Below are 11776 nucleotides of genomic sequence, written 5' to 3'. Positions count from 1 at the left end.
CCTGATTAGCAGTTTCATATCTTAATTTATATTATGGGCCGAACCTGGGCATTATTTAAATGATTTCTTTTTTGAATAAATATTAAAACAATAATGTAATTTAAAAAAAAAACTTAAATAATTAGTACGATTTTTTTTTTTTTTGAACGATTATCCAATTATTAATTTTAAATACATTTTTAATTAAATCCGATTAAATTAAAATTACACATATATTTAAATGCATTCCTCTCGGAGAAGTTGGAATTTTTTTGGCACAATTTTAGGATTTAATGGCTGAAAATTAGTCTAAAGATAGGTCTAAGATATACTTACAACACGACCTGTGAAAAATAAATCTGTTAACATTTTTTATATTATAAAAAAAATTACTCAAAACCCTATAAATGTGGATTTTGAAGACTAATATGTGTTTACAAACTTTAAATTTAGTACACAACCTGTTACGTGAACACAAAATAAGTATACTATATGAAAATTAAAAAAAAAAACTAATTGGAATTGTACGATTATTTGTTAAATATACACTACCATTCTAAAAGATGCCATATACGCTCAAATATACACAAGCGTAAGAGAGTTTGCCTACTCACCAACGCCTTGTTTTTTAAAACGTTAAGAATAATAAGTTTGTTTTATCAGTTATAAACAAAATTATCAGGAAAAAAAAAAAGATTAAAAAATATAATTTTTTTTTAAATATGCCAAAGTTACAATTGATTTCTTACTGAAACTATAAGTTAATAACAAAGTTAAAAAAATTGCGCTTTCCGGAGCTTTAAAAAAAAAACTGAGTGGGTCACGGGATCCTCGGTAGGAACAAAGTTCAGATATCATATGGTTGCATTCGATTAATTTGTAAAAAGTGATTGATATAAAATCTTTTTATCATATGTATATTATTATATATTACTAAATCTCGCATTCTATCATAGAAATTATTGATTTATGATGACTAAAATATGATACGTATATTTTTGACTCAATTTTGTTCAAATATCTGGAAAAACAGCATCAATGATTGTACTATATTTTGTCGTAGATTGTGTAGGATCACTGTTCAGAGACAAATTAAACGTTTCGAAAAGAAAATTGTATTCTTTAATAAAAATATAAATATATTATAATGTTCTTTATCAAGTTCCGAACGTCTTGTAGTAAAACGGGTGAAAGAATTTTAATTAGGAATAAGAAATTTGTAAGCAGTAACACGTGAGAATGAATTTGAAGTGAGGAATAAGAAAAAATCATTAACGTGCCAAGCTCTCATTCTCTCTACCCACCCCTCTCTTTAATTTTGATTACTGATGCAATAAATAACTATATTCATAAATGTATTTGTCAGAGAGTCACCGTTTCAAGCATCACAGTAGATAGTGAGAAAAAGGAAGAGAGATAAAGAGCCAGTGCAAGTTATCAGCCAGTTATCAAGTACTTTTAAGGGTAAAAACGTATTTTGTAGTAATAAAATATAAATATTTTATACGTTTTTAGACTTATTGCAATATAAATTACCATAAAAGTTGAAAATAAAGTTGTAAAAAAATGTAAAAAGTGTTGAGAGGGTAGCCGGATTTGAACCCGGTACCACTCACTCCTGGGAACCGATCACGCTCGACCGCACCACATATAGTTTTCATAACGCGTTTTCGTAACATTTTTTCTCGGCTAGGTCCCCTCGCCAACCCGCGATAAGGAACTTCGTTCCAAAATGCTCATGTCAATAAGGCTTTTGAAAAACAAATTTAGATGGACATTAGTTCGGCCATTTGCCAAAATGTTATACTTATTGACTGGCCTAAAATTGTAATTGTTCAAATAAAATGTAATTTATTATTATTATTATATCCTGATATTCTTGGCCGTGGAGCCCGAGAGACTTTTTAAAGAAAACTTTTTGCATTTATTTTTGATTATTTAAATTGTAAGAAATGTTAAATGTAAAAAATTATATGCCGCTTTTGTCATTTGACCGGAAATTATTTACATTTCTTTCCGGTGTTGTCGCAAGAACAGGTTCCGGTGCACAGACACTTGACCGCCGTGTTGGCCAATTGTTGTGCTGTGGACATAACGTTGTCTCCGCACTCTGCACCTAGCCTGCTGTCCGTTTTGACTTTTTGCGTTTTCGATATTGTGTTGATGTTCTCCTTTTTGGCCGGCATCGTTTTCTTCAGCGACAATTGCCTGGAACGGTCGGCTTGCTGTTCCCGTAGGCTGCTGCACGTGCTGCCGCTTACGCTGTTCCGGCTCGGGGACGACGCGTCCGTCGTATCGGCGTGCGGAAAACGCCACAGGAATATGCCGCCGTCGGCGCTCGTGCTCACTATGGACTTACCGTCGGGACTGACCTTTACGTTGGTGACCACGCCGGCGTGACCGACGCCGACGTGGGTCGGCACGCCTTCGTTGTACAACCACACCTTGACCATTTGGTCGGAACTGCCGGTGACGATGTATCTGCCTACAAGCAAACAAACCGTAATATTAAAAAAAAAAAAAACTGAAATGTCGATAAAGTTTATCATCGAGTAAGTAACGGATGAACTTACAAAGGACACATAAATAGCAAAGCACCGTAGGTATGTGAATGAGGAGCGTCGGGAGTTATAAATCATAGCGCAACGGTTGGAGGAAACGGTTAGGTTAGGTCAGGACAGGGAGATGATAAGAAGAATAATAACCTAAACGGGTAAACGACACAGCACTGACCATTCGGGGTGACGTCCAGCGAATTGAGAGCGGACGCCGACGAGCCTTCGATTTCGCGAATCAGCGACCCGTCCAGCGCTTCCCAAAATCCGATGTACCTGTTGGTGCCGCACGTCAGCAGTTGGGCGCCGTTGGGATGGTACTTGGCGCTGGTGAAAATGGTCGACGAGAACATGATGGACAGCCGGGTGAAACGCACGATATCCCAGACCACGCAAGTGCCGTCCGCGCTGGCCGTGACGGCTTCGTGGCCCAGCTCGTGTACGTCGATCGAGCTGACCGGTCCTTTGTGTTCTTTGAGGACGGCCAGCAGCGTGCCGCTGGTGTTGTCGATCGACCACACGCGGACCTGGCCCTCGCCGCCGCCGCTCAACAGCTTCTTGCCGTCCTTGGCCATGGCTATGGCCGAGACGCCTTTGTTGTGACAGTTGTTGATGGCGTACAACAGACGTCCGGTTTCCGGCGTGAACACCCGGATGTTGCCGTCGTTCCACGAGGTGACGATCTGCGACCCGTCGTACGAGAACAGCACGCCGGAACACGTGAAATTCTGCACGGTGATGCGCAACAGTTCTTGGAGCGTGTCCACCGACCACACGCGCACGTCGTTTTTGCTGGCCGTGGCGAACACTTTGCTGTACCGGTGCGGGAACGCCAAGTCGTACACGACAGATGTGTGGCACGTGAACAAACAGGTCACTTGGAAGTCGTCCGTTCTGACGGTGAACAGCTCGCAGCCAATGGTGCCGACGAGGATGAGGTTTTTCATCAGCTGTATGCTGGTCACGGTGGAGTCGACGTTTGTGGATTTCAACGCGACCAACAGCGGGTGCGTGGGCGTGGCCAGGCGGTTTTCCGATTTGTCGTTTTTCACACCGGCTCTGGGCTTTTGTTTGACCAACTCCACGGTGCCGTCACCAGCTCCCACGACCACGGTGCCGTCCATGATCAGATAAAGGGCCGTCACGCCGTTGCTGTACAACTCGACGGCGGGGGCGCGGCCGGCCTTTTTTTTGCCCACGTTGGTCGGATACTTGGCGAAACAGCCGACCAGAGCCGGCGAACCGGCCGGTGCGGTCACGTTGGTGTCCGGCGATAAGTTCAACTTGATCTTCATTATGTCACCTGTGCCAAAATGTCGGTTGTAAATAACAATAGTTTTCAAATATTTAACATAGGTAATATAAAAACGAGTTTACCCAAAACGGTAAACACTTTCCAAAACAATAAATAAATCACCTGTGCTGGTGCCGCAGTAAGCGTATTCGTCCATGTAGTCGATTTCGGCGCAAAGTATTTTCCGTTTGATTTTGGCAAACGACGCGTCGAGCCCTTGTACGTTCCTTTGTTCTTTGTTCAACGTCCAAAGGCGCAGCATGTTGTCGCCGGCCACTATGAAGCATTCGCCGCGCAAATGAACGGAACGAAGCACCGTCGTGTAGCCCGCCGTCGACTTGACCGACGACGAGCCGCACAGCACTTCCTTCTTGTCGACGTCGTACACAATGACGGATCCGTCGTCGAGGCCGCCCAACGATATCAAATACTGTTCGCAACAAGAGAACGCCACGGCTTCAACGCGCACTTTGTGCGATTCGTACTTGGTGACCACTTGGCCGCTTTGGAAGTCCCACACGATTATGGGCGACCTGAAACCCATGTAGTTGACTTGGCCCGAGCCGATCAGTCTGCCCGACTTGGATACGGCCACGGCCGATATCACGTTGGTGTGGCCCTCGAAGAACCTCTGCTTTTTCGTCGACCAGTCGTACGCCGTTATGTTGGTGCCGAGCGGGTAGATCAAGTGAACGCCGTCCGGATGCAGGATAAGACCGTTGGACGGGTTGCCGTCGAAACCGATGAGGGAACGCAATTCCAGATCCTGTACGATAATATCGTTGTCCATATCTCGCAGCCGTATGTCAACGTTAACCAACAGAAAGACATAACATAACACAACACTTGGAAGCGACTGATAAAATTATTAGTGTCGCCACGGTAACTAAAATAACAAAACAAATACAAAAACAAGGAGAGAATGAAAATAAATTATAATTGAAAAAATAAATAAACATAAAATAGGAATAAACAACACCTTTATTCTGTAAGTCTATACAAACGTCATAATTTCACCACACAAAACGGATCGTAATACAAATTGATCAAAACTCGTCAACTATTTAATAAGTCAGTAATATGATATTGTAATATTAATTAAATCAACAGTATTAAATAGTGTCTTAAGTAAGTCTCGCAAGAAAAAAAAAACAATAATAATTTACTAAAATTACTTATATAAATAATTATTAAATTAACGTTAGCCAAACAATACCTACGACAAACCTGAATATGTAATTTTTTTAAGACAAACAACTATTACACAGTTTTTAATAAATACATTTTTTTTTTTTTTTATAAATTCAAAATAAATTTATGTTTTAATATTTTTGTTTGATGTTTTAACGTCAAAAAAACATATTATTTGATTAAATATGACTTACACAAAATAGAATTGTTAAGAGCAAACAACACGTTAAGCGAAAATAAATTTAGGATGATTTTGCAGTTAACTTAATAATTATAATTGAATCTGTACTAATTGCAGACGCGACAAAAGATCGGGGATCTTACATAGTTAATAATACAGAAAACGGGACATAAAGTCTTACGAGAAGTTAACAATATGTATCGTGAATTCGACACATAACGTTGTACATGTCCAAAACAAAAGATTTAATAAATTGTGAGAAAATATAAATAAATATACATATATGTATGTATATATATATATATATAAAAAAAAACAAAAATTGGTAAAATATTTTGTAACACCGAATACTATAGGTCAAGACACAAATAAATAAATATTTCATTTGAAAATTATCGCGTTCAATGACTTTGTTTAGTGTTAAAAAAAATAAATAAATAAAAGGAATGTGAAGATTGACTACCGCAATGTGATGTCCGCTTGTAGTACGTTTACTGCACGTTCAATAAACCTCGATTTTCCAACGACCCTCTCAGAAAGTTGAACAACTGCATCTGCTCTTCGGGTCTTAACGCGATCACCTGGATCGATAATATTTTTTATTTTACACCATCAAAAAAAAAACAACGATAACGATGAAAAAGACGCCTGCAAACAAATACCTGTTGAATTGTTTTTTGCAAGGTCGGCGTGCTCACAAAACTGTAGATATAGACGTTGACAAATGTGGCCATCAAGTATTGACAGTCGAAACGATCCATTATGCCGCCATGTCCCGGAATAACGTCGCCAAAGTCCTAAACGTGCAAAAGTAATAAATAACAAGAAAAGATAGAAGGAAAAAATTATTTTCGAAAATTACCTTGATTTTAAATGCACGTTTAAAACCGCTGGCGAAAAATCCGCCAAATGGTCCGATGATGGAACTGAACAGCGACATCCAAAACGCGTGGAACATAAACGGATAGATGGTGACTTTGTTGGCCAACCCAAACTGTAAAAGTATTGTTGTTGATTAAAAAATAAACATTAGTTAATGTTAACATTTATTAGTACCGTGGCAAGAAATTTGGTGTTAGAATTTTTTTTTTGTAATTTTTTTTATTTCAAATGACGTGTTTAAAATACATTTTCCAATTAATAATTTTGTTTTGGGTGAATTTCAATAAACAATGCAGTATATGTATCATATAAAACTATGGAATTTTGGTTTTGTTTTTAAAGTTTTCAGTGGGTAAAAAAAAAAGTTTAATATTTTTAAAATTGAAGAAGAAATATGAATTGAAATTTTTTTTTAATTTGACATTTTATATGCATACGTAATTGTGTTTAGTTTAAATACAAGTATTTATATAAAGAGAAATATATAACTCACAATACTCAAAGTTCGTGTGAATATATCCGGTAAAATATATTCATGAAGGGTAAACAATGGTGACGGCGCACAATCGATAACCATTCTGCCCAATTTATCGCTGTACTCGACTGGACAAACAAAGTACGGGTATTGGCAAAGGAAATACGACATCTGTGAAGGTACAAAACATGTTTAGAAAAGTGAAACATATAATGCATATATTTAAAAATCATAGAATGTTACGGTACAACTAGCAAGAGAAAGAAAAAATTACACTTACTACAATACCGCAAATGACAGTTGCCACACCACCCCCGACAAATCCTTCCCACGTCTTTTTTGGCGAAACTTGTATGAGCGGAGTGCGTCCAAAGAAGAATCCAAACACGTAAGCCCAAATATCGTTGAGTATAATCATCGACACCGGCACGATAAACCTGGAATTTGTTTAACATTAAAACATTAATCAAAATTATACAAGTGAAATATTGACCGTGTACGTACCAAATGAGGCCTTCGAAAATATTCCGAATGATAAAGTAGCTTTGCGACACGACTATCATAAGTGCGACGTGAGTCCAAGCAAACAGAGAAAACTGTTTCATGTAATATTTTCGGACTAACGACAACACAAACCACACGAGACCAGCGATGTACAGGCTGAACGAGACGAAACGATGATAGTTAATTAGCATTTTCATATTTTCCTAAACGAAACATGTTATTAGTCGATTGTTATTGTTTTGCACCAAGTTTTAATTTTTTTTTTTTGTAGTACTTACAGTCCTGTTTACGACTACAGAAAATATGTCGACTAGACTTTCCCCGTAAAAAAAATAATTTGAAGCTATTAGGAAGTACCACGACAACGAACGAAACCATGGAAGGCCATGAATACGATAGACGGAGTATCCGATATTTATGATTTCTTCGAAACATTTTACTTGGACAACTAAAACCTGGGGAAAAAATCATTTAAGTTCATATTATTTTTGAATTTGGTGTGTTGGTCATAAAAGGTTTTTTTTTTACTGGAATTTTTTTATTAGAACAATATTAAATCAGGAGGAGGTTTGCAAGTTTCAAATTTTTTAATTGTGTTATTATGATTGCTTAGTTTTTAAGATTATACCAAAACATCACGTAAACAATTGTCTGTTACATAAATGGACATTGGCAAGTTTCTTTTATGATTTTGATAAGTACAAAAAATGTACTTAATTTTCAAGCTAAATTGGTAAGAAAGGCCATTAACCTTTTGATTTTTATTATAGTTTTACCTCATGTTCAGTGTTTTAGAATATTTCAGCAAAAAGTTACTGAATTTAATTGTATTGATAATGATAATTGAACTATCATTGAAATACACCATTTAATGCCTTGCTTGTTATTAATTTGTTTAGCGGTTGACGTTAATGACTTCATAATGAATAGTTAAAACCTACAATTTTTCAGTTATTACATAACAATTCTTGGAAATAAAAGTAGGGGAACTTCATAACAATAAAATAAAGAAAATAGCCATGATTGGGAACAAGAATGCGTCCTAGACATAAGCAAAAATGTAATATAAAATAAATCTCTCAAGGTCTCTGATGGATTAATGTTGAAATATTCCCATGGCAGGAAAAATTATAAATGTAAAACAATTTTACAATTAGCATTAAATTCATTTCTATTATTATTACCATTTTTTTTTAAAATAAAATATACGATTCTAAATAAAACTTTTAAATTTATTTTCAACTGTTTTTTAACCTTGATAGATTTTTATTTTAATGGGTCGGATGGAAGCCCTGAAAGGACGTAGAACTGATTTAGAAGGTTGTTATGTAATAGAATAAAAAAACATATCACACACAATATGTTAGGTAAGACGTTACGGCAATACTTACGGCTATCATTAGGGCTAATGGTCCGCCATAACATAAAAGGCAAAACAGGCCAATCATCAACCAACCGAAAATGCCACGAATTATCCAATTTCTCCACCTGTTTATTAATGTATAAAAATTAATTTATACAACAAAAATTTAGACCGGATAAAATTCTTGCCTGTCCGAAATTCCGCTGAGTAGCGTCTCTAGAATATGTGGCATTTTATTGGTACCCGACGGTATCTTTGCCGAGAGATCTATGTTTTTATCATCTTCAGAATCTATATCCTCTTTCTAGAAAAAAAAAAAAAATGAATAATACATAAATTACAACATATAAATATCAAAACCATTATAATAGGTTATTTATATATTTGTCGAGTTGCATAAAAAACGGTAACAAAGTCTGAAGGTTATTAATAAGCAAATGTATTGTACGTTAATTAGAAAGCTTTTTATAAATTTATAAATAAATATGTAATGATGACTATACACAAAAATAAACATACATATAAATAATTCCTACTAATTATAGTTGGTACGTAATTCTCTTAGAAAACTATAACAATATTTTTTAATACAATATTTTGTTAATTTTTTTTTACAAGACAAATTTGGAAAAAAATTGTGTTCAACATAACTACGTGTTTAAACATTATGTTTTGTATAAAACATCTGTTGAACATTTTTAAGTTTTAAAACATTGTTTATTTCTATTGTTTAAAAGCCAACAAACATATATTTTTTTTTTTTGAACTTGTTGACTAAAATTTGAATAAAAACAAATATTTAACAACTTAGTTCTCTTATTGTTAACTTTTTTTTTTTTAAATAATGGTTTTTTTATTGTTAGGATTTTTTTTTTATGGTTAATAATATAATGTGGAATATTAATATTTTTATATTTCTGTTGATAACACTTTTAAGCATTGTTTTTCCTAATTTAAAAAAAAAAAAAAACTTGCTAAAACTAACAATCGGTTAACTCAAATTTGTGTTACCCAAAGTTGCCAAACTCATTTTCTGTTACCCAAAGTTGCCAATGTTTTCCAATATCGAAGTTCCTCGTAGTCCTCGACTTTATCCCCTCAAAGGATTACTCGTTTGGAGCAATATTTATCTTAAAATATGGTTTTGGGGTAGTGATAAATTTGCAAGTAATTAATTTGAATTTAAATGGAATTGATAGGTTAGGTTAGGTGTTCTTCTTTTTTTCATTGGTATTCTTTAATGTATTTTCTATCTTGCCCTCCTGTTCATTTTTCAGTTCAACGTTATTATTAAAATATATTTTATAAGCTATTCATTCAATTCTTTTAATTTAGTTAAGCGATTCAAAATATATAAATATAATATATTACACTGTTAATTTGCTAGCAAGTTAATATTGACATTGTTCTGCAATGAAATTTAGGCTATGATTAAATTAAAAAAAAATTAAGTAATTTTCTTTAAAAGCAAGTCCGGTATAATATACCCAATTAACTTATAAAAACGTATGCACATGCCGTTATTTTGTAAAATAATATAAGAAAAGAAATATATTGTTATATTTATAATAGATTCCCATCACCATGTATTTTAGCTCATTTTACATTTATTCATGCTACGTCCAAGACCTTGCGAATGAAGTTCTACTGGATGACTTACTTTAGACCTACGATTACTATGTGATCGACTATTGGTTAGAGCTTGATTACCAAAATAATTTGAACCTGCGTACCAATGTTTAGGACCTTTTAGTTTCCGTAAGTTTACATATGCACTATAAATTTTACGTACAGGCCTGTAACGTCTAACCATGGGTGGCATGTTATTTGTTAAAACATATGACTGAGTGCTATCATCGACCTGAAAAACGTACTTATAAAATAGGCATACAGAATTTTATTTTTCCAATTACAATCTAAAAAACTCATAAAATGTACCATGAAAATTGATTGATTTTTTTTTTTTGGGTAATTAATAATTTTTTAGAAGCACAGAATGTAATATAACCATAAATAAATTTAATAAACAAACTATTTGAACAAGTTAACATATAAAACGTAGACAGGGCATATTTCCGCATTACTTGAATTTTTAAAATAAAAATTATTCTCTAAAAAAACAGCTCTAATATGATCCATGATAACATATGGCCACGAAGCGACTGTACGATTAGAGCTATGCCTATGACAACTAAGTATTAAAAAGGTTATGTGTTCTAGTTTTGACAATGGATTTATCTTATGGCGTAGAAGCTAGAACTAGTTATATTAGAGACCAAAGACCAAAGGTTCGGACATGCTGTGCGAGAAACCAAAACAATGAATGAAGAGACAAGTCACTTTAAAAATGACTCACTTCATTTTGAATACATATAGTATATATGTTAAGCTCTAAGTTTTAAACTTGAACATTGACAAAAAAAACTTGTTTCATACGCTCATTTATGGTTTGTCTCATTAAAAAACCATGATGACTCGGAATCCAAAGAAGTATATCTAAAATGTATACAACTAAAAACTAGTAATTTATATTAAGCAGGACATACTTAGTCTGTAGATTATTTTTTTTATTTAAAAACAATAACTTAACGAAATTAGCAATGTTCTTTCAATATTTACCATTTCCTGATTATTTTTATCTAGTTCCTGTTCCGATACCTTAACTTCATCGTTGGCTTTTTTCGTTTCCTCCCCATCTTCTGCTTTTATTCTCTGTCTCAATTCGCATTCGGCCATCTTCAACGCAGGTAGGTACTATATCCGTTTTTCTTACTTCTATTCTTTATTCATATTGTTCGAAAACAATAAACACGCCATATTTCGATTTAAACGTTTTAAACAAAATCACTTTTAAAATGTTTTCTCCGTATACTCTCTACAATAAGTATTGTCGTACTCGAAACGTAAGTGATGTTTTTGTCTTGTAAACATAAAATGAGAATAAACGACGATTTTCCAAGAAGTTATAGCCGATAATCGTTTAATAGGTATTGTAATTAGTTTGTATTATTATTACGCATCGGTGCAATACGTTTATTTGCAATCAACTTTTAATGGACACCATAGACTTCACTAGTTTTTACATTACTAGACGTAGTATGGCGACCGACGTAGTAGCCAAAGTACTAATTACTAAAGCACAATAGCTTTGCAGTTCGCTATATCATTCTACGGTGTACACACCATATAGCAATAAACAACTGCAGTGCACATAATGTAACATGATAACACCAATGCCGTGATAAGGCGCATGCGCTTTTACAGCTGATCTTATGTAATACCAATGTAAACATATGTCTTATGGCCGCGGCCGCGGCCTTGAATTCGGTTCGGTCTTGCAAACCGGACCGGT

The 11776-nt window shown here is 34.8% G+C and overlaps 2 protein-coding genes across 6 annotated transcripts; both read right to left on the bottom strand.

The window, feature by feature from the left end:
- Window positions 1–153: 153 nt before the first annotated feature.
- On the bottom strand, window positions 154–4762 carry LOC126840975 (cilia- and flagella-associated protein 52). Of its 2 annotated transcripts, none has more exons than XM_050577089.1 (3): window positions 3952–4736; window positions 2713–3837; window positions 154–2464 (listed from the first exon to the last, which is right to left on the bottom strand). In XM_050577089.1, exons 1-3 carry the CDS (start codon window positions 4616–4618, stop codon window positions 1980–1982), a joined length of 2277 nt encoding a protein of 758 aa, XP_050433046.1. In that variant the 5' UTR covers window positions 4619–4736; the 3' UTR covers window positions 154–1979. The 2 variants fall into 2 exon arrangements, with proteins under 2 accessions (XP_050433046.1, XP_050433048.1); XM_050577091.1 differs by having other exon boundaries at window positions 2228–2464; window positions 2811–3837; window positions 3952–4762.
- Window positions 4763–4791: 29 nt separating this feature from the next.
- LOC126840976 (phosphatidate cytidylyltransferase, photoreceptor-specific) lies at window positions 4792–11612 on the bottom strand. 4 transcript variants are annotated; one of them, XM_050577092.1, is made up of 11 exons: window positions 11044–11612; window positions 10085–10285; window positions 8613–8728; window positions 8453–8549; window positions 7340–7516; window positions 7062–7264; window positions 6838–6994; window positions 6576–6728; window positions 6063–6194; window positions 5863–5997; window positions 4792–5781 (listed from the first exon to the last, which is right to left on the bottom strand). In XM_050577092.1, exons 1-11 carry the CDS (start codon window positions 11158–11160, stop codon window positions 5692–5694), a joined length of 1578 nt encoding a protein of 525 aa, XP_050433049.1. In that variant the 5' UTR covers window positions 11161–11612; the 3' UTR covers window positions 4792–5691. The 4 variants fall into 4 exon arrangements, with proteins under 4 accessions (XP_050433049.1, XP_050433050.1, XP_050433051.1 ...); XM_050577093.1 differs by having other exon boundaries at window positions 11083–11612; XM_050577094.1 differs by lacking the exon at window positions 10085–10285.
- Window positions 11613–11776: the final 164 nt, after the last annotated feature.

This window comes from Adelges cooleyi, unplaced genomic scaffold (assembly GCF_023614345.1).
Source record: "Adelges cooleyi isolate 19-005CV unplaced genomic scaffold, UGA_ACOO_1.1 ACOO_flye_CR_arks_rails_tigmint_CR_PRNA_376, whole genome shotgun sequence".
NCBI lineage: Eukaryota > Metazoa > Arthropoda > Insecta > Hemiptera > Adelgidae > Adelges > Adelges cooleyi.
This window is presented reverse-complemented; position numbering and strand designations above follow the sequence as displayed.